The 20,350-nt window shown below is 44.1% G+C and overlaps 2 protein-coding genes across 2 annotated transcripts; both read left to right on the top strand.

The window, feature by feature from the left end:
* The first annotated feature begins 4,009 nt into the window (after positions 1-4,009).
* Positions 4,010-13,474, top strand: LOC311507425 (coronin-1C-A-like). The gene is made up of 11 exons (XM_084571750.1): positions 4,010-4,300; positions 7,617-7,816; positions 9,487-9,609; positions 9,838-9,967; positions 10,304-10,485; positions 10,610-10,729; positions 11,128-11,232; positions 11,340-11,485; positions 11,854-11,911; positions 12,050-12,295; positions 12,670-13,474. Exons 2-11 carry the CDS (start codon positions 7,619-7,621, stop codon positions 12,787-12,789), a joined length of 1,428 nt encoding a protein of 475 aa, XP_084427876.1. The 5' UTR covers positions 4,010-4,300; positions 7,617-7,618; the 3' UTR covers positions 12,790-13,474.
* Positions 13,475-15,572: 2,098 nt separating this feature from the next.
* On the top strand, positions 15,573-18,863 carry selplg (selectin P ligand). The gene is made up of 2 exons (XM_084571600.1): positions 15,573-15,716; positions 16,176-18,863. The coding sequence occupies exon 2, from the start codon at positions 16,191-16,193 to the stop codon at positions 17,742-17,744; it is 1,554 nt and encodes a 517-aa protein (XP_084427726.1). The 5' UTR covers positions 15,573-15,716; positions 16,176-16,190; the 3' UTR covers positions 17,745-18,863.
* The last annotated feature ends 1,487 nt before the right edge of the window (positions 18,864-20,350 follow it).

Raw genomic sequence — 20,350 nt, 5'->3', positions numbered from 1 at the left:
TACAAGCGTCCAGGAATAGCCCTGAAGAAAGGGGTAATGAACAGAAAAGCAGAAGAAAGTCTAACACATGCTTAGATACAACTGCCGATGCACATGCTAGTAGTTCAGCCGCAGTCGGTTTCATGAGGAAAATGGGTCAACATTTGGCTGAAGTGACAGGCAGCAGGTGTCAGCTAAAAGGAGCCAGTCATGTTGGAGCTGCCCACGGTCAGACAACTGGTAGAGGAAAAGCAGAGACGGAGCAAAGTTTGAATGAACACGGTACGGGGCAAGTTTCTACTCACATCAAGCACGAGGACCAGTTAACACAAATCAAATCAAAAAATCTGGATGAGGAAATTCACAATTCAGGGTTTTCTGCAGATCAACAAGTGGATCAGTCCCAGCAGAACACGTTTGCTAGTGCTGTCTCTAAGAGAGCTAAAGCTGGAGTCCTGGGCACTCTTCTTTCATTTACCAAGAAAGATGACAACCAAGCGTCTGAAAAAGCCACAGACTCTAACCCTCCGAAGGCTATGACCCCTCACTCTGTCCTACCACAACTGCAAGACAGTCCCTCATTTTCACTGGAACAATGCGGTATGACCCCTTGTCCTCTGCCATCAGAGAATGATAGCTGTGATGGAAAGATCCAGGTTGCAAGCTTAAAGAGAGAAAGTGAGCTTGTCTGCTTCTCTGCAGTCATCACCCCTCCTCCTCAGACTTATTTGTTGGCTAAGAAAGACACAAATATGGCCGATTCACCAATGGGGCCAGACACCACGTCCACCTCATGCGATTCTAAAGACGAGTCTATGCCTAAAGAAAAGCCTAAAGTTAAAGGTCCACCTCCACCTGTCCCGAAAAAACCTAAAAACCCATTCATAAAGCTCAAAACTGCGCAATTAATGTCTACTGATGTGAAAAGAAGAGGCAAAGATTGTCTGCGTTCTGAAGAGAGGCTAAGGAGGAGACACACATTTGATTTTAACCAAGACCCCCCATACAACACTCCAGTTAATCAGGATATGTGCTTGCTGTGGGATGAAAAGGGCACTTACACCGTACCAACTGACATCCGTCGATTGTCAGTTGACCTCAGCCCTTGGGACCATCTTTCGCTTAGCCACATGGATGACCGGTATGGAGATATGGTCGACTTTGACTACTGTGCGCGTATAGCAAAGCTGTCTCCAAATGAAGAGACACAAGACTTGGACATGTTACAGAACAGACGGTCCAGATATAAATGGTCTTCTAATCGTTTTGCCTCCACTGAGACTCTTCCCATACCCGAGGTCACATCAGACAATGAAATTCAAAGACCAACCCCTGCTTTTTCAGGGAGAAGAGAATCATACCCTGAGTTCTTATCTGAAAGAGTCAGCACACGGGTCAGCAACAACAGTCACGAAAACTATGGTAGCCTAAAAGATATAAGTGAATACGGTAACCAAAGAGATGCAGGAAATGGCAGTGAGATCATTTCCTTTAAGCCTGTGTCGGAAATTATTAAAGAAACTAACCAAATGCAAAGACATCATAGTCGGGCCAAACTTGAAGCGGCCAAAGCTCCTGTTCGGATAGCTGAACAGAGTCCAAGTGTGAAAGTATCTCAAATGAAGAACACCTTTGATGTCCCAAAGAGATCCAAAGAAAGAGTACCAGAAGTGCAACCACCCCCAAAGAAAGGTAGGTACTTTGGACTGTCAGTGTGTCTGTTCTATTTTTCATCAAAGCATTACATGCGTGTTGAAATGAGAGTGTGCTTTCCAGACTACATACACTGCTTCAGTTATACATGTTTTTTTTTTCAATTTCCTTTTGACTTTCAGAGATTTAAATTTTAAGAATGAATGATTTAAGTGCGGTTTATACCTCTGTGGGACATAGAGGGTGTAACCTACGCATGTAGCCTACACCAATGCAAGCCATTTATACTTGTGCGCTCTGTAAAATCGTAAAACCCAAACGCTGTCTTTTTTCCAGCCGGATTAATATTTGTTTATACTTCCTGCTTCAATCTCAACAATGGCAACTGAGACTAACGCTGAAATTTCGCCAAAGACAAGTCATACAAATGTTCATATCTCTGAACCTCCTCAGTTAACCTTTCCTCAATGTGGTCTATCTTTATTGATCCAAAACAATCAATCTGAAAATTGCGGAGATTGAGGAAAAAGCCCGGAAAAACTAAAGCAGAAACACGCTACTACCAAAGTGGACCAATCACAGCTCTTGCGGCCTGCGTTGCTGTCTGGGTAGTGTCTATGTAGTGTGTGGGCTGACGCCGTAGCTATGCCGTCAAATTGATGCAGAAGTATAAACCGTACATTCGTTTGAGCTAAATCAATTCATTGCTAATCTATGAAACCTATTAGAACTAATATACTCTACTCTAAAGTTAACAGTCAAACAGTCACATTAAGGTCAAGGTTGTTGAGAAATACTGACTAAAACTACAACTGAATAGTTGTTATTGAAGTTAAAAATGTGTATTTTGATTAAATCAATATTTTGATATTACCAATGGATCACCAGTGAGTAATTTGAAAGTGTTCACTTGTCATACCAAAGTCCCAGAGAATTTACTGCAGATCCTTTCAACTCTAAGGAGTATTTTTACCTCTTTAAGCTTGTTGGTTTGGTTTAATGGTTTCGTTACCTTGCTCTCAGAGTTTAGATAAGGCAACCATCTAAACTAACCCTACCCCTAACCCATGCCCAGCACTAAACAGCAGGCAGATAGAGTTAACAACAAATTGGTGTATTAAGTGGAGCATTTACCTAAAGGATCTATAGAACCAGATATTTCCCATGAGGGTTAACAGAGAACAAAACGGACCTAGACACAGAGTAAATGCTGTACTTACATTCACCAAATGTAGAAAAACAAAATGGTAAATTAATGTAAAAATACTGAGTGTCTGATGGATGGGTAACTCGGTAACTCCTCCTTTTGCTGATACATAATAGCGGCTGATGCATTACCACTAAATGAAACTAAAGTCTATAACTTTGATAGGATCTCAGTTTAATCACAAAACATGCACTATTTTAATTTTCTGTCATAAATCTTAAACTGGAGACTCTGAACCAACCTTGAATGTCAATTTGAGTATTAATGCATTAGGAGATAAGATAGATTAGGTAAAATAAGATTAGGAAATAATACTTATTCAGAACTGTTGCAATTTTTTATCATCAAGGAACAAACCACACAATCTGAAGAAAATATGATAAAATAAATGTCAAAAAGAGTCTCCTATAATGGGTCTACAAAAAAATCCAATAACAACCGAGGTCCACTTACTTGTCTCCAGAGGTTTCAGCTGTTTCACACTGCTGATATGTGAGTCCATGACTGTTGCGACCCTTTCATCTAGGATGTCCCGTTTGCATTGGGTTATAAATTAATAATGGAAGCCCATTTTGGACTTTATTAAAGACAGTGTGATGTGATTTAAAGCCTTCTAAGTAAGATTTGAATTTCTGTAGCTTGTACAAAGAAAAAAAAATATGAAGACCCATATTAAACATCTTAGATTTTCTATTTACTCATCTTAAAAAGCATCTGGCAATAAGTGAAACTGTAATAAACTCCAGTTTTTAGATCACAGACATTTAATCAAATACTTCAGTGTCCACAAAATTCAGAATCACCGAAATTGAAACAGAGGATTTGTTAAGAGTGTGTGTAGGGGTGAGTCTATAGGGAGGGGGGTCTTCATTGTGTTTAGGCAGGACATGCCTGGATGGGATGAGATGGGACAGAGGGGGGAGGGGAGGGATCCTGATACAAAAGATGCTGCTGGCTACAAAATGCATATCTTTGCACAACTGAACAAAATAATCTGATTCGTGTCGTCTGCTTAAAGACGTGAAGTGGATAACACGAGGAATCCAGCTTTTCCAGCAGCCCCATCCCCATTCAGAGGAGAAGGAAATCTGACTTTTCCGTTTTGCGCATGTGCCGTGGCCAGTCGTCAACGTATCCTACTGAATTTAATAACGAAATGAGAAAAGGAGATTGCTAGTCTCTCGCAGGTGAGGAGCGGATAGGAGATGCTCTGTTGGTCTACACGGGCATCCTGAAATACCACTAGATATAAAACACTGTCTCCGGCCACAAATCTGCAGCGAAGCGAAGGAATAAGAGCATTGCAGTTGGGATTTTTTTTTTTTTTTTTTTTTACGTGTGTGTGGAGACAAGGGATACAAGAGCAACGTCCTGCAGGAGAAGGGCGCGCCTAAACTACCAGATTCATGTGTTGTGATTGATTACCCCCGTGCGTAAGAGAATCTTGCATAGGTTTAGGAGGTAAGAAAGATTTTTTAAAAGTGTTTTTTTTTATTTTATTTTTTTGCATGTATGTTATGTTGCGTGTGATCCGTCGGCCGGGGCTGTGCAGCATCCATGTAGCTCGCTGGATGGCTTTGAGAATGGGAGCAGCCAAAATCCTTGGGTGGAAATATCTGCACTTGCGTCAGCTGGCAGCGGTCCACCGCAGCTAATAGTTAGCAGCTAGCTTAGCTGATGCTAACCCAACAGCAGCTTGGACGCAAAGAGACACTAGTGGGCTGAAATTGCAAATTATTAAGCGTTGGGCCTGTACGCACTAACACTGTACCGTTAGTAAATGTGTATGCGTTTTTTACTTTTGAAAGAAAAAACACACCCCTCCGGTTCCCTCCTCCTTGCTCGCCGTGAAACGTTTCAGTGTCCGCCGCTGTGTGAGACGGGACCAGCCCCCGGCACAGCTGCCGAGCTGCCCTAGCAGTGCGGTGAAACATTTTTTTACACGATTATCGCCTTCACGTGTACTTTAAGCTTTTGTTTTACGTATCTTACCTTATTTATTTACATGTTACCCTTCAATAAACGTGGGCTTTGTGGCGCGTTCAGGCTACTCACATCTGGGCAGTGCTCACCAAAACACAAATCTCCACCCCCTTGTTTCGGTTGGGCAGCGTAGCTAGCTGCTAGCTAAGTTGTCTTTAGCATTTAAAGCCTTCCCTCAACGTTTACCACATGGTTTAAAAATGGCTAGATTAGACTAGATGGTGTAAACTCACAGGTGAACTTCGGGTTGTGTATAATATATTAATGTGTAGCCACGTACGTGCTTGAACTGGGAGGATGCAGAGGTTCGTGCTAACATCAGCTAACATTAGCCAGCGACCATTGTTTAACGTTAGCACAGTGCAGCTCCTCCAGCCTCCATTGAACACGACCTGTCGGTGCACATTAAATATTCAACATGCCGGTATTATTATGAGCTAAAGTGGTAGTTGTTGCATATTTAGTGGCGCTTCACAGACACACCCTTAAAGCCCCGTTTGTCCAGACAGATAAAATGGGAGACATAGAAGAAGTCAGACTCCTGCAGGGCTGGTGACTACACTTTATTTATATATGAGAGATCAGACACTAAATTCTCCTCTCCAAATCTCGGACCACAGCTGTTGTGCATTGATTTATAGCTGCCGTTACGATACCAAGCCCTGAATGCACTGCCACCAGCCAGGCCAGCATCGTGATGCTCAGTAATGCCTTGTTGTGCAGGGTTGTAATCTATGGCACCAACTAAAGCCTACAAGGGCCTGGAGGTAGCTGCTGCTGCTGAATACTAGAGCACTGATATCAGCCGAGGGTACACGCTGTCCTGATGAGCCGAAAATTGTATTCCAGTGCTGTCCAGGCATTGTGCAGCCCTGCAGCAACATGATCTGTGTGTACAGTGCTGTGGATTGTCTTGGGATTGTCCAGGGCAAGCATCTGATTCATTAGAAGTCTAGTCATCCACCTCGAAAATGTGGGTGAACCCGATAGTAATAGCTAGAGATGCAGCATGGCGTTGCATGAAAAGCATGAATCTGTGCGTCGTGACGTCTTCAGATTGAACCACACTCGTAGTAAGTTAACTGAGGTTGTATGGTCGGTGCACGTTTTCACAGTGTTCCCCATCTCCTTTTTTTTACTCGCATATCTAGATGTTTATTTAAATATATACGAATCATAAAATTGTAACATAAATCCATAAAAATAAACGTGTCGCTTTACACTAGGTGAAACTGAACTAGATAAAAGTGTTAATGAGTCATGATCTGTTTGTCCACACACACACACACACACACACACACAGTCTTGACACAGAGTCCTACGTAGTTATGTGGCAACTTGAGTCTTACTTGGCCAAATTTTAATTGTTGCAATTACGTTTTACATGTTCCTAAACATCAGTTATTAATAATATATTAAATTAAATGAATATATCAATCAAAACTACCTAAACCACCATTTAAAAACTTGACACTCACTTCCTAAATATGGTTTGCCGCCAGCGAAGCAGCTATTCCATTCAACGACGGCTCTAAATTATAGACCAATTTTAATGCTCCTCCTAAATTCAGTTCTCTGTCAGACTATAAAATATGCTCCTGTGTCGCCGAGCAAAGTTTTCGAAAAATCCTAGCTTCTATATTAGGTCCCAAAGGCTGTGAGTCAGCTTTTCCGTTGTCAAAATCTGTGGCTGAATGTGGCGAGGCAGGCGGTTTGGTGCGATGACAGACCTGTGGATTGCTGGAGAAAACCCCTGCAGCTTGTATAATGACTCTGCATGTCGCCTCAGACTGGCAGCTTAATTGTCGCCCCCAGACGCTATATTTTCCCCATAAGCGCACAATGAAGCGTGTCACTAGAATAGTATAAATCTATTGAAGGCGATAGTCCCATTTCATAAGCCAACCTGCTGTGAGAACTGAACTCCACTTGTAAAAGATGACCTTTCCTGAGGCAGAAATGTGCGCTAAAAATGAAACAGGAAAAACATCCTTAAAGATATATGCTGAGCCAAAATATCATCATTCAGTGTGGAGCAACGGCTGAGATGATATCCACGAGCTTGAGCGACAACAGACCATCTGTGGTGTGTTTGCAGGAACTGATGCAGTAGTTTAAAAATGAAACATGCGGAATGACGCATCTGAATGTTTGCACTTGCATCTTGATCAATACGCCCTAAAATATTGCGTTTTCCGTGGACAGGACTTTGAATTTCATTTAAAATGTCTACCCAAAAGTAGTAAACTGCCCATTTTGACCAAGTGTGATGTTCAAATACATCTTTCTAAAATGTTAGAGCAGGCTGCAAAGCGACACCGTGCCACAAGTTTGATTTCTTGAGTTAAATATCCGTTAGTCGAGGGCTAATTTAGCTGAAATCTGCCTGAGTCTAACAACCTTTACAGAACCTGGGATTTTTCTCCTGGTCTCTCACAAGTCTGGAAAATTACTCAGAGATAAGGAGATAAACACAGCTGGAGGAAAATGTGTCATCTGTACAGTTTACCTCCAGCTTTGGCCCGTAGATAGAGCCGACTTGTTTCCTCCGCCTGCTCAGTCACAGTTAATAAGCATAATCTCAGATGAGACAGAGCGCGCTGGCACCGAACCAAATTTATCTCAAGGTTTTCTCTGCGTGCTTCAGATGGATGCTTGTTTTCCGTACATCCGCGCGCGAAAATGTCACTTTCAGCGCCGCTTTATACTTTCTTTTTTAGAGTTTTTAATGAGGACATTTGTAGGCAGAACACACGACCGCTCCGTCTCACTGTGCTTACGCTTGTTTGTGCAGATATGCTGCGGCGAGTCGTGCGACAGAGCAAGTTCCGTCATGTGTTCGGTCAGGCCGTGAGGAACGACCAGTGCTACGATGACATCCGAGTGTCCAGGGTCACATGGGACAGCTCCTTCTGCGCCGTCAACCCCAAGTTCGTTGCCATCATCATAGACGCCAGCGGGGGTGGAGCCTTTCTCGTCCTTCCTTTACAAAAGGTGAGGTGTTCTTCCTACTTCCATTACTTTTTTTTTTGTCTGCCAATAGAAAATAGTTTGATTTAAAATAGACATCTTCAAGGCTTCAAGGCTGGAGCTGTGCACACTTGCTTTGCATCATTGTGATATAAAGCCTGCCTCGTGTCATATTGAAGTTAATCACATTTAAACTTTAAATACATTTCACTTCCAAGTGGCAATTAATACCCAGACCCAGATATCCAACTCTTATATTTAATAGTTTACTACTCACGGCAGCTGTAAGAACTAACAGGAAAAAAGAGCCACGTCGAGCTCTTCTGGGATGTCGGTTCATTGCTTTGATCCGGCCAGAAATATCCCAACCAAGCAACGATGGATTGCCTTGAAACCATGAGCAGGCTTTCACGGCCCCCAGAGGAAGTATCTTGATGACTTCAGTGCAGATTGATTTATGGCTTTTAAATGGCTTGATTACTAATGCATGGGCTGCCTTGAAATTTGATGCGCTCATTGGTGTATCGCTCATATAAACTGTAGAAATTTTGCATAGCTCTACATCTAGCGTCATGATCAGATTCATTTTTTTGGACCAAGTACCTGCACAAAAGACTTCCTTATCATCTTTAGCTATATAACATAAGAGAACTAACCAAATTACTGAACTGATCATGCTCAACATTATACCTACACATCAACATATTAGCCCCTGGGATTGTGTTAGCATGCTAATGTTAGCATATAGACCAAAGCAGGCCTGACTGTGACTGAGTTACAGTATTGGCTGTTGTAAATTCTGGCTTTAGTAAACTGTGCAGCACATATTTTAATACTCAGATTCAGAGCATATCCAAATCTGCTGTGCAGCTTTTGGAACATGCGATGAATCAATGCTCTTCGCTGCTGTTGTGATGCTCTCTTGCTGTTCCCCGAGGCCCATATTTCTAGTAAAAAAAAAAAACAAAAAAAAAAACATGGATAATCAATGTTGACATCTGCCTGGCAGTGGAGGCATGCGGTGTGTTTATCACGTTACCGTCGCTTCAGTGAACACACACACACAGACACACAGAAGATGGGTGCTTTGAGATTATTTTGGGCAATCTGGTTTGATTCATTTGTATTTACAGCGCAATATCCCACATCTGGAGAAGCTTTTATGACGTTCATAATAGATCCAGTCATCACTGTAAAAAAAAAAATAATAATAATAATAATCCCTGTCCACACGTGAAAATGATTTTGGGTTATAACAGGGCAAAGCTTAAAACAGATTCCCTGTGTGTCAGAAAATCAAAGTTGGAATCCGATCATTGCTCTTTAGTCTCTTTAGTCTCTTTTGTCTTGGTCGAAAACCACAAATTAATTCAGTTTTTGAACATGACAGGCCCTCTTTTTGCAGCTTTTGCAACATTAAATGTGACAAGATGTCTGACAGGATGTCTGAATGTATTTATTCAAAAGTTCAGAATTTATTTTTTTACCCAGACATGTGTGCAATGGGCTGGAGAGTGAAAATGTGTCGTGCACAAGACTAGACATAACTTCTGTGTAACACAACGATGAACCCTGTTTTGTCTGTTATTTTCATATCTCTCTTAGCAGATATCAGCTAGTCGGACTTTTATTGCCGTGCCTGACCTCACACCTTTTATCTTCTTTGCAATGTAAACTTATCTCGTGTCTCGCAGACCGGCCGCATAGACAAGGTCTACCCGACAGTATGCGGTCACACGGGCCCGGTGTTGGACATCGACTGGTGTCCTCACAACGACCTCGTCATTGCTAGCGGCTCGGAGGACTGCACAGTCATGGTAAGGACACGGTTGATCTCTGGCCGGTCACATGAGCTTTGAATGTTTTACCGGTTTATTAGGTTTATGCTGTTGAACAGAGTAGCACTTATATACCCAAATACACTTCAATCTGCAACCTCTGATTTGGCATCTTGGGCATCACGCTTTTATGTGTATGAAAAACAACACTAGATATATCTTGAGGTGTATCTCCCTGTAGGTCTTAATTTTCTTAATCTGCTTTAGGTGTGGCAGATTCCTGAGAATGGAATGGAGACTCCCCTTTCAGAGCCTGTGGTCGTGTTAGAGGGCCACTCCAAAAGGGTCGGCATTGTGTCTTGGCATCCCACCGCTCGCAACGTCCTCCTCAGTGCAGGTAACCTTTGAGTGAAGCTTTCGGTGACCTCATTTCTCATGAAAAAGAAGAATTTGGGCAGGGAGCTTGCAAAGATCTGCCAGACCAATCAAATTGTTGGTGATGGACAGTTAAGAAGTCATCCGAGTATCCGAGTTTTTTCTCTAACGGTCCATACCAGACTGATATTCTGTTGAGAATTGAGTCTGGCTACACCAGTCTGGCGTGCAGCTGTTTTCCAAATCCGACCAATTATCTCAGCGTCTGCTTTTGCATTGCTTTGTGTGATGTATAGTGCCGAAAATAAACTCAGACAGAGGAGATGCGTGCGCTGACCCCCGTGCGTGCCCATTTTAGGGTGTGACAACCAGATCATCATCTGGAATGTGGGGACGGGAGAGGCCATGATCAACCTGGAGGACATGCACCCTGACGTTATCTTTAGTGTCAGCTGGAGCCGCAACGGCAGCCTGCTGTGCACCGCCTGCAAGGACAAGAAGGTCCGCGTCATCGACCCCCGTAAAAAGAAGATAGTGGCGGTAAGTGAAAGCCGGGGGGGGGGTTTAAGGGTTCACATGAGTTATAATCTCTCCCATAAACACAACACAGATGAAGCCCACAGCTCACGGCTGCCCAGTCTGACAAGTGTGTTTCTGTTTTTAGGAGAAGGACAAAGCTCACGAGGGAGCTCGACCAATGAGAGCGATCTTTTTAGCAGATGGAAACATTTTCACCACCGGATTCAGCCGCATGAGCGAGCGCCAGCTAGCCCTGTGGAAAGCTGTACGTTGTTGTGGTCAATCTAACCGATGCGTCACGTTTAGGACTGTGTTATCTGTGGCTAATGTGATTTTCTTTTTAGATTCCTGTACATGATTTATATAAAAACACTGTCAGTGGTGTCCATGAGTTTTTTCAGAGCTTATTGATTGTGACATGAGACGATTCTCCCTTATTTTTTAACCCCAAGGGAAACATTTTTAATTTTCTCTGTATTCTGAAGCAGTACCACCTCAGCTCCAGTTGGGGGCGTTAAATTCAAACATTAACTTTGCCAGATCTAATTAGCGGCAGTGAATGTTGTGTTATCACAGAGTCAGTTTATTGTTGTTCATTATTAAGTCGCATATTATACAAATTAAGATTCTTCTAAACTGTGACTTGACTTGACTTGTTTCCAGGACAACATGGATGAGCCGATATGCGTTCAAGAAATGGACAGTAGTAATGGAGTTCTGCTGCCCTTCTATGACCCTGACACCAACATAGTCTACCTGTGTGGAAAGGTAAGCAGCCTCTTAATTAAAAAACAAAACAAAAACAAAATACTACTGTTTTCTTTTCAGGTTTTTAGATTGCAAAGCTCACATTTTATCTTTGGGTTTGTCCTCAGGGTGACAGCAGCATTCGGTACTTTGAGATCACGGACGAGGCGCCGTTCGTTCACTACCTCAACACCTTTTCCACCAAGGAGCCCCAGAGGGGAATGGGATATATGCCCAAAAGAGGTCTGGACGTCAACAAGTGTGAAATCGCCAGGTACTGAAGCAGGCCGCGTTTGCTACGTGCTAGTAGGTGATCCTGTGGGTTCTGTGGCTGACCCAGATTTAATGTCTGCACTCACGCTGGAAATGAGCAAAATACTAATTTAAGGTCATAGATGATTGTTGTTCACAACATTCACAATTTAGAAGGTGAAAATGGACAATGGGGGCATTTAAGCTTAAAAAAGTAATTCATTGCCATTTAATTGTCTGTTTAAACAAGCTTCAGATTAAAATAAACTGTACAAAAAGTACAATGTCTACTTTAAAAAACATCCTTCTATTTAAGTTTGGGGCTGAATTGCTATTTTATTCATCTCTGATACTCCTCTAACTGTTGTCTCTGACATTTTTATCTTTTAGGTTTTACAAATTACATGAGAGAAAATGCGAACCAATCATCATGACGGTCCCACGTAAGGTATGTCCATTCATCCATTCATCATAAGAAGGAACTGCTGCTCTATAGACAGTCTCCTTTCCCTGCGTCCACACCTCAGTATTTTTCCTCCGTCTTCCTGTCCCCGTGACATTTCCTGTGTCCTCTACCCCTGCCCAGTCGGATCTGTTCCAGGACGACCTCTACCCAGACACAGCTGGCCCCGATCCTGCCCTGGAGGCAGAGGAGTGGTTCGCCGGCAAGAACGGAGGCCCCATCCTGATCTCGCTCAAAGACGGCTACGTCTCCACGAAGAACCGGGACCTGAAGGTGGTCAAGACGAACGTGCTGGAGAGCAAGCCGGAGAGCAAGCCGGCAACCATCACCACCACCGTGCAGAAGCATGCTTCTCCACAGCCATCAGTGGTGAGTGTCTGCTGTTGCTTAGTTGTTCTTTAACATATTTTGAGTTGGTCTTAAAAATAGCTCATGATTTCCTCTGAGTCAAAGGTTTCGCCTTTCAAGCCTTGCACGCTGAGCTTTGTGCTGATACTTCAGCTCCCCTCCATTCGCAGTAATTATCATGGCTGGAACAATTCATGAAAGTTATGTATCAGCACATACTTTGGTATTTGGCACAATTCACTGGAAAGCAAAGGAAAATGTTAACAGCTACAGGCCTGCTCAAGCAGATACCCTGTACCAATCTGTTATTTCTCACAATAATCCTTTTTAGCCACTTGTGGATTTTGCCGAGTAAAAATAACTTGTCTAAACTTTCTTTTCGTTTTTTTTTCCAGAAAATGGAAGACAAACTGGAAGAGGTGCTCCGAGAGTTCAAGTCGCTCAGGGACCGCGTCATCCTTCAGGACCGCCGAATCGCCAGACTGGAGGAGCAGGTTGCCAAGGTCGCCATGTAGGGACGCGGCCCCCCCACTCCCCACCCGCCCCCCTCCCCCCTCACCGGGAGCGTTCGCTGTTTTCGGAGAGAATCGACCGGACGGGGTCCAGCCACGGCCAAACTCTCAAGATTCGGTTTCATTGAGCTTGGCGTCGTCCCCGTGATGAGACCAAGCCTACATTCCTAGATGAACTTTATTTTTTTCCTCATCATGTCTCCCGTTTCACACCTCGCCCCGACACACACACACACAGAGAAAAAGGAAGAACTCTCGCAGCTCATGTACACATTTGAAGAAAAGACATCTTTGTTGAAGGAAAAGTCTTAACTTTTTGTTCTGTTTTGTTTGTGGTAAAAACATTCTCATGAGAAGTTACTACTCAAACAACTGTATGTAGCATCAGTATTTCCATTGTTCTTTTTTGTGTTGCCAAATATGAATTGTGTGCGGTTTCATGCACTGCTTTTACATTTACTTTTTTCTCCCGTTGTACATTCCAGCCACAACCTGGTAGAAAGATAATAGTAGCTGGATTTTTTTTTTTTCTTTTTTTAAACAATAGCCGTTGAACTCCTCCCACCTGTTTGCTCATTGATATCCATCAGATTTATGAATGTGGAAGAATTCCTTCTAAAACATTTTGTTCCTGATCTTCTGGGCTTTAAAAAAGAAAAAAAAAAACAACATTTTGGGTTTTAAAGGGGAGGGGGGGAAGGGTGCATCTCTCTGGTGTAGATGTTGTGCAAAATGTAAGTGGTGCCTCTTGTCACTGTTAAGGGTCAAGGTGACGTTGGCCTCTCCAGTGCGTGTTGGTGTTGGGACGGGACCACTCACCCAGCTCGTGTTTCACCGAACCCCTGACAAACAAACAGTTCTGTGCACATAATAAAGATTTTACACATTAAAACTTCGGTTTTTCTTCCTTATTCTTGGCTTCAACGAGGAGACGTACAGTTTTGCACTATTTCACTTCTGCCGTCTGATTTGAAATCTCAAATGAAAAAAAACAACTAAGTTTAACTTCTCTGCTGGAGACGTGCAAAAAAAAAAATAGAAAAAGAGGAAGACCAGACCTCAAATGAATCCTAGAGAGAATCAGTGGAGGAGGTTGACGGACAAGGGTTGTGCACAGGAGATTACAATTTTTGCAAGGCACTACATTATGACCACAACCCTTATATTGTGTTGGTCTCCCTTGTGTATCCAAAACAGTTGTGACTCATCAGACAGACAACGGCACGGTTGGTTCAACTGTCATCAACACTGCAGCTGCAGCGACCAGCGGCTCGGGTGCACACGTGCTTCATACCTCCACAGCAGTGACCACAGCTGAAGGTGAATCTACCCATCATGCAACAGCCTCACAGAGTGCTACAGAGCATCAGAAATCAGCCACCGCTTTTGCTGAGACGAAGGCTAATGACGAGGGTTGTGCACAGGAGATTACAATTTTTGCAAGGCGTAACATTATGACCACCTTCCTAATATTGTGTCGGCCTCCCTTGTGCCTCTAAAACAGCCGTGACTCATCAGAGAATAGACATGGGCCTTCTGAGGGTGTCCTGTGGTGTCTGGCAACAGAATGTTACTGGGGGAGCCTTTGAGGGGAGGGGCCTCTGTGGATCATCCCACAGATGCTTGATCAGTTTGGGATCTAGTGAATTTGGAGGCCAGGTCAACACCTTGAGCTGTTTTTCATGTTTTCTTTTTGAGTTGTTCCTAAATTGTTTTTGTGTGTGTGCCTGTGTCAGGCTGCATCCTGCTGGGGATGGCTGCTGCCATCAAGGAGTGTCATTGCTATGAGGTGGGGGTGCCTGGTCTGGTCTAGGTGGGTGCTACATGCCTAATTAACATCTACATGAATGCCAGGTCTAAAAGTTTCCCAGCAGAACATTGAATTGTCACAAGATGGTTCTTTACTTTGCCCGTCAGTGGTCATAATGTTATGCCTGATCTGTGCATCCTCACATCAAGATGTTCCAAGCTGATTAGACTCTTATCTAAACTACTGAGTACCCTAATAAAACCAAAGGCTGCATCCACTGACAAAAACAATTGTGGTGTGTGTGCGTTTATGCGGTTATGTAGTTCTAGGGGTTTTTCTTTTAGATTTGTCATACTCACTACATATGAGTAGCGTTGGAGGCCGTTCAGCACACGGTAGTTTTTTTTCCCCCTTTGTTGCATGACAACGTTTAACATGATAAACAAACAGTTTATCTGTCACTTAAAAAAAAAAAAAAAGACTCAAATCCTTTTATAACCACATCTCGTTGTGACTCACCAGTACAGGAAGTGACAGTTATGATTTCCACACAAGACCAACATTTTCTGTTTCAACACTGTGTGACTGCTGTTGCCAGTCTATCCTTCAACACTCAACACATGATTTTATTCACTATATAACACGTACACCTGGAGTTAAACCTGATCTTCTACATCTGTGGTTAACCTTTAATGACATGATGTGTCGCTTTAAACTTGGACAGAAATGTGAACAAGGGTTTGACATGACAGTTTACAGAACTGAGAACTTCCTGCTGCTTTAAATAAAGTAGTAACCACCACAGCAATACCTGAACTCAGCTTTCCAGCAGTGAGATAAATCACATCTTTTGCTTGTAAATAGATTAAAAAAAGTTCTTAAATGCAGGATTTGTTGGTGCAAGTCTTCAGAAATAAACACAAACACCGCTCAGGAGTTGTTTCTTTCTGCGGCTGACGTAAGCCGAATGTGTGCGTTGCACAAGGAGGCGTCTTCCTGAATTATCTGACAATGTTGCAGCGAACATGCAGTAGTTTCCTGTTTCTTCTTCTGTCAAGCAGTGCCGCAGTCAGTCTGTCGTGTCAGTGATGTGAGGATGTTCTCGCAGAGACGCTGAGATGAGCTGAAGCCTTATCAGACGCTTTCCTCACATCCGGCAGTCTGTTTCACCAGCAGCAAGGTAAGACAAGAGTCGCCGATGGCACATGTCAGGGACGATGTTGTTCTGTGTTCTGATAGTTTCTGGATCTGCTGTCAGTGTTAATTAAAATTAAAATGTTCTGTTCAGCTTTTATTTTGTAGCTTTTTACCAAAAGAGACAGATTTATCCACACAGTTTTCTTCCTATCAAGAAAAGTGATTGTTGTCATCTTTGCCAGATCTTTTCAACCCTTTCAACCCTGAGTTCTTATGTAGAGAACTTAATCACTGTTACTTTGGAAATTCAGCAGTAGTAGTGTGATTTTTATTTTTTCCTGTGTAAAGCAGCGGGTGTGGTAAAGGACACATGATTGTTTCATCACAAGATGACACTCGCAAGACGACACATGACACATTTTTTTTCTCTGCATGTGTGTGTCTTTCCACCGTATCCACACCGCAGCCGTTTGACTTAAACCTGTTTTTTGGGGGTTTTCAGATCTTTTGTGCAACAATGACGCTCCTCGGCGTGAAGACGACGTTTCCGGCGTTGCTATGGGGAATATGTGTTTTGTTTGCTGTGGAGTCAGTGACTGCTTTCACGCCTGAAACCAGCAGCAGTGCCTTCAACGCTGAGCCCGAAAAGATGAACAACCAGCAGACCACGGCTCCAGTTCTCAAATCTGCAGATGTTGGTGTTGCTACAACAAGTGGAAGTGTCGATACAGTGCCCCGCATTACAGCAGAGGTGTCATCCACACTGGAAAGTCGAGCGGTCGACGAGGCAGTTGTCAGCAACAAACCCAAGAGCTCAGACAACGGCACGGTTGGTTCAACTGTCATCAACAATGCAGCCGCAGCGACTAGCGGCCCGGGTGTACACGTGCTTCATACCTCCACAGCAGTGACCACAGCTGCAGGTGAATCTACCTACCGTGCAGCAGCCTCACAAGCTGCTACAGAGGATCAGAAACCAACCACCGCTTTTGCTGAGACGAAGGCTAATTCGACAGCCTCTGCAGCATTTTCGGCAACAGCAGCATCTAGTCCGCAGCCCACATCCACCAGTAAGCCTGCCATTGCATCAGATTTACCCTCCACCACCTCCAATGAGTCTGCCCAGACTCCTGTCCACGCTCTGAACCTCACCAGTCCCTCAGCTTCCACTATCACCACCGTGACTGCAAACGCTCCCTCTGGGACAACATCTGGGTTTGTGTCCACTTCGTCGCCGCCTCTCTCAACAAACGAGGCATCCAAAACCAGCGCAGAGCTGAGTGCCACGCCTCAGTCCGTTCCTGCTACGAGCGCCCACATGACCACGTCACGGTTTTCTAACGCAACAGCCTCAGTCTCAGCTGATCCTCACAACTCCACCGCTGCTAACTCCTCCACTCCTGTGGGAATCCTGACCCCTCATGAGCCCACGGGGTTGCCAGTTCCAACAATGACGCCGTCAACGACAGCCGTGCACGGCAATGTCTCGGATGAGACACCCAAAACCAGCACAGAGCTTAGTTCTACGCCTCCGTTCGTTCCTGCTACGAGTGCCCACACGACCACGTCACAGTTTTCTAACTCAACAGCCTCAGTCTCGGCTGATCCTCACAACTCCACCACTGCTAACTCCTCCACTCCTGTGGGAATCCTGATCCCTCGTAAGCCCAAGAGGTTGCCAGTCCCGACAATGACAACGACAGCCGTGCCCGGCAAAGGCTCAAATAGCACCTCCACCCCTGGCCAACCCTGCTCCACCCGCGGCGTGGTGAAGAACTGCCTCATCGTCATCGCCATCATGGCCGCCTTGGCCACCATCTTCATGGTCTCCACCATCACCCTCTGCGCCAAGCTGTCAGCGAGGAAGTACAAGGTCAAGAAACCCAAGCAGGATACAGAGATGATGTGCATCTCTTCTCTGCTGCCTGACACGAATCACAGCTACACAAGGCAACGCAACCCGGTCCGCAACGGGATCCTGGTGTTCCCCGCGGGTGGAGACAGCGACGAGGACGTAGGGGACAACCTCACACTCAGCAGCTTCCTTCCAGACAACGACCGTTACGTTTAGAGGGATTTACACTCTCTGACATTTTTCATCAGTCCGTGTCTGATAGCCAGTGATGTGGAAACAGTTAATGTTTGAATAATCTCATGCTTCCCCTTTGATGGTGGCGGTTTCAGCTTCACTGCACGGCCTATTTCTGGGGAGGAAGAGACATGGAAACCACAAACACACACCAAACTGAAAACAGTCCTTTTGGGGGTTTTTTCACTGAATATATCTGGCGTTTGTTGAGGTCAGTCAATGCGGTGTGTGTTTTGGACTAAACTCTTTGCATAATCTTACACCGGAGAATTGAAAACAGGACGAGGAGAGTGATCAAAGTGTGTTTTTCTGTGTTTTTTTTTTTTTTTAAACATCCGGAGCTGAGTCCTGATGGTATTTCACTTTGCTGGGTCCTGGAGACAGGATCACTGTTCTGCAGACGCTGTTCAGTTTACAAGAATTACTCTGGTTGCCCAAGGCTTCATAGCATGAATGTAGGGCTTTGACTAATGTGGCTCAACTCAATTGTGTGCGATAATTTATTAAAGGAATGTCTTATTTAACCTTTCTGTAATGTTTTATTTGACGGGGTCTGTTGTTGGCTAATTGCAAGTTTTCCTGGAAAGAAATGAGTAACTGGGAACAAATTAGATTTCCATTAAAACCCAATAAATGATTTATTCTTATCATAAAGACATTGCTGAGCCCTGCGATTGACTGGCGACCTGTCCAGGGTGTGCCCCCCGCCTCTCGCCCGAAGACAGCTGGGATAGGCTCCAGCAGACCCCACGACCCTTCACAGGACAAGCTGTACCAATCCTAGGAGGTTATTTTAAAAATAGCAGGTTTTACAGACTCACTTGCTTACTCACTCAAATGGATATCTGACCACGAATGTACCGCCGCGTTTCGTTTCATTTGCTGAAAATGTTCAACGAAAGAGCGAAAGTGATGAACAATGGCAGACGAGACATTTTCCGTGTTAAACTTGATGTTATTGTAACATGTCCTTCTTTGTTTTGAAATGGCAAACAGTCATAATAAAACTACGAGCTCTGTGAACTCACTCAGTTCCCTTATTTATGAAAGGCTTCACAAAAGGCCTCTCTTCTGCCCTGGACTGGGTTTCATATTCACTTCCCTTCCTGTGAAGAGAAAACAGTTCCCTGAATGCTTATTAGGATCCACGAGGCCGTGTTCCTCCTTCTTCTTCTTCTTCTTCTTCTTCTTCGTGTTTAGCAGCTGAAACAGACGCCGGCGACGATCAGCAGAGCTGAGACAAATGTAAACCTGGTGGGATGCAGCACCTCGCCCCGTGCTCCTGATGACCATATAAAGCTAGACTTGTCTTGGGCGATCACAAACACAGCAGACTTGCCAGAAAACGCATTCACTAGCACGCAGTCACGCTCGCTCCCTAAAGTGGTCACACACACACACACACACACACACACACACACCGTGTGAGCTTAATTGCTTTGCCACTGGATAAAAAACACATTGTTTGTAAAGGTCTCCGGTGCGTGTGGCTGTTACGGGTGTTTTGTCCACACAGGAAACATTAACCTCTTCCTCATTAGCAGGTCACTCGCTCTCTGACTCCCTTTTTTTTTTACCCCAAGAGGTTTGCTGTTTGTCATCATTGCAGGAGCTTGAGGAGTTTAAGAGAAGGCCGGGCTGTCAGTCAGAAGCTACTTCTGATGAAAACATTGCGTTGAAGGTTTGCTTCCGTGCTCTTTATATACTTTTTTTGGTTTTATTGCACATCCAGTCAGCCACACAGGAGAGCGGAGAAGAGGTCCCTGCCCCCACAGCACATTATAAACTCCTACCTAACAAGAACAATCTGCGCGCAGGCCGGAGAGCCCAGACACTCTCGGGGAATCTGAAGGGGGAGGAGAACGGTGGAAAAGGCAGAAGGAGGGATTTGTCCTCATGGTTAACATCTCCTTTTCTTTTCTTTTTTTTTTTTACGCCACCATCCAGACAAACCTCCACTCTGAAATCTGAAACTACAGTAGTTGGTGTGTGGTTCCCCGAGCATTTGCAGCTCTTTGCAGCGCTCTTTGTAAGTTCACTTTTTCCTGACTGGTTTCACTCCTCCTCCAACAGAGGGGATTTCGGCAGAGACCTGCGTTCTGTCTCAGTACATGGTGAGTGAAATGTGTTTTCTTGTAAATTTACATGTTCCATTGAATGCCGCACGCTTGAGACGCTGGAGCATCTTGACATTATGTTAGCTCACATGATCATTTGAAGTGGGTGGCTCATGATGAGTTCAGAGCGGCGTACAGACTCAGGAAGTAACGGAGTGATTATTAAAGCCTAATAGAGTCCATATTTAGCCTCATTTTTAGGAACACAAGAAGACCTTTATTTTGCTTTCTAACTTAATTCTCAGATCTGGTCCTTGTGCGTGCGTATGACCACCTTATGCGCGCATGTTTTATTTGTCTGATTGCTCAGACATGTGTAGGGAGTGTGTATTTGGTCTGCGGTGAGACGGTGATTAATTTGAAAGAAAAAAAAAGAAATTCCAACTCCCCCCTTTTTTTTTTTTTTTTTTGTCCAGATGAGAGCAGAGTTCTCCATGTGGCCCAGCTTGCACACAGATGGAGGAGAATAGG

This window comes from Chelon labrosus (genome assembly GCF_963514085.1).
Source record: "Chelon labrosus genome assembly, chromosome: 22".
Lineage (NCBI taxonomy): Eukaryota > Metazoa > Chordata > Actinopteri > Mugiliformes > Mugilidae > Chelon > Chelon labrosus.
Note: the sequence above shows the minus strand (reverse complement) of the source record. Positions and strands in the feature narration are given on the sequence as shown.

What these genes read in the sequence shown, in the direction of transcription:
- LOC311507425 (XM_084571750.1), top strand. Translation starts at nt 7,619, where the DNA reads ATGCTGCGGCGAGTCGTGCGACAGAGCAAGTTCCGTCATGTGTTCGGT. An exon ending in CGGAGGACTGCACAGTCATG is followed by an intron (nt 9,610 to 9,837) that starts GTAAGGACACGG and finishes AATCTGCTTTAG; the next exon opens with GTGTGGCAGATTCCTGAGAA. An exon ending in AGCTAGCCCTGTGGAAAGCT is followed by an intron (nt 10,730 to 11,127) that starts GTACGTTGTTGT and finishes ACTTGTTTCCAG; the next exon opens with GACAACATGGATGAGCCGAT.
- selplg (XM_084571600.1), top strand. Translation starts at nt 16,191, where the DNA reads ATGACGCTCCTCGGCGTGAAGACGACGTTTCCGGCGTTGCTATGGGGA.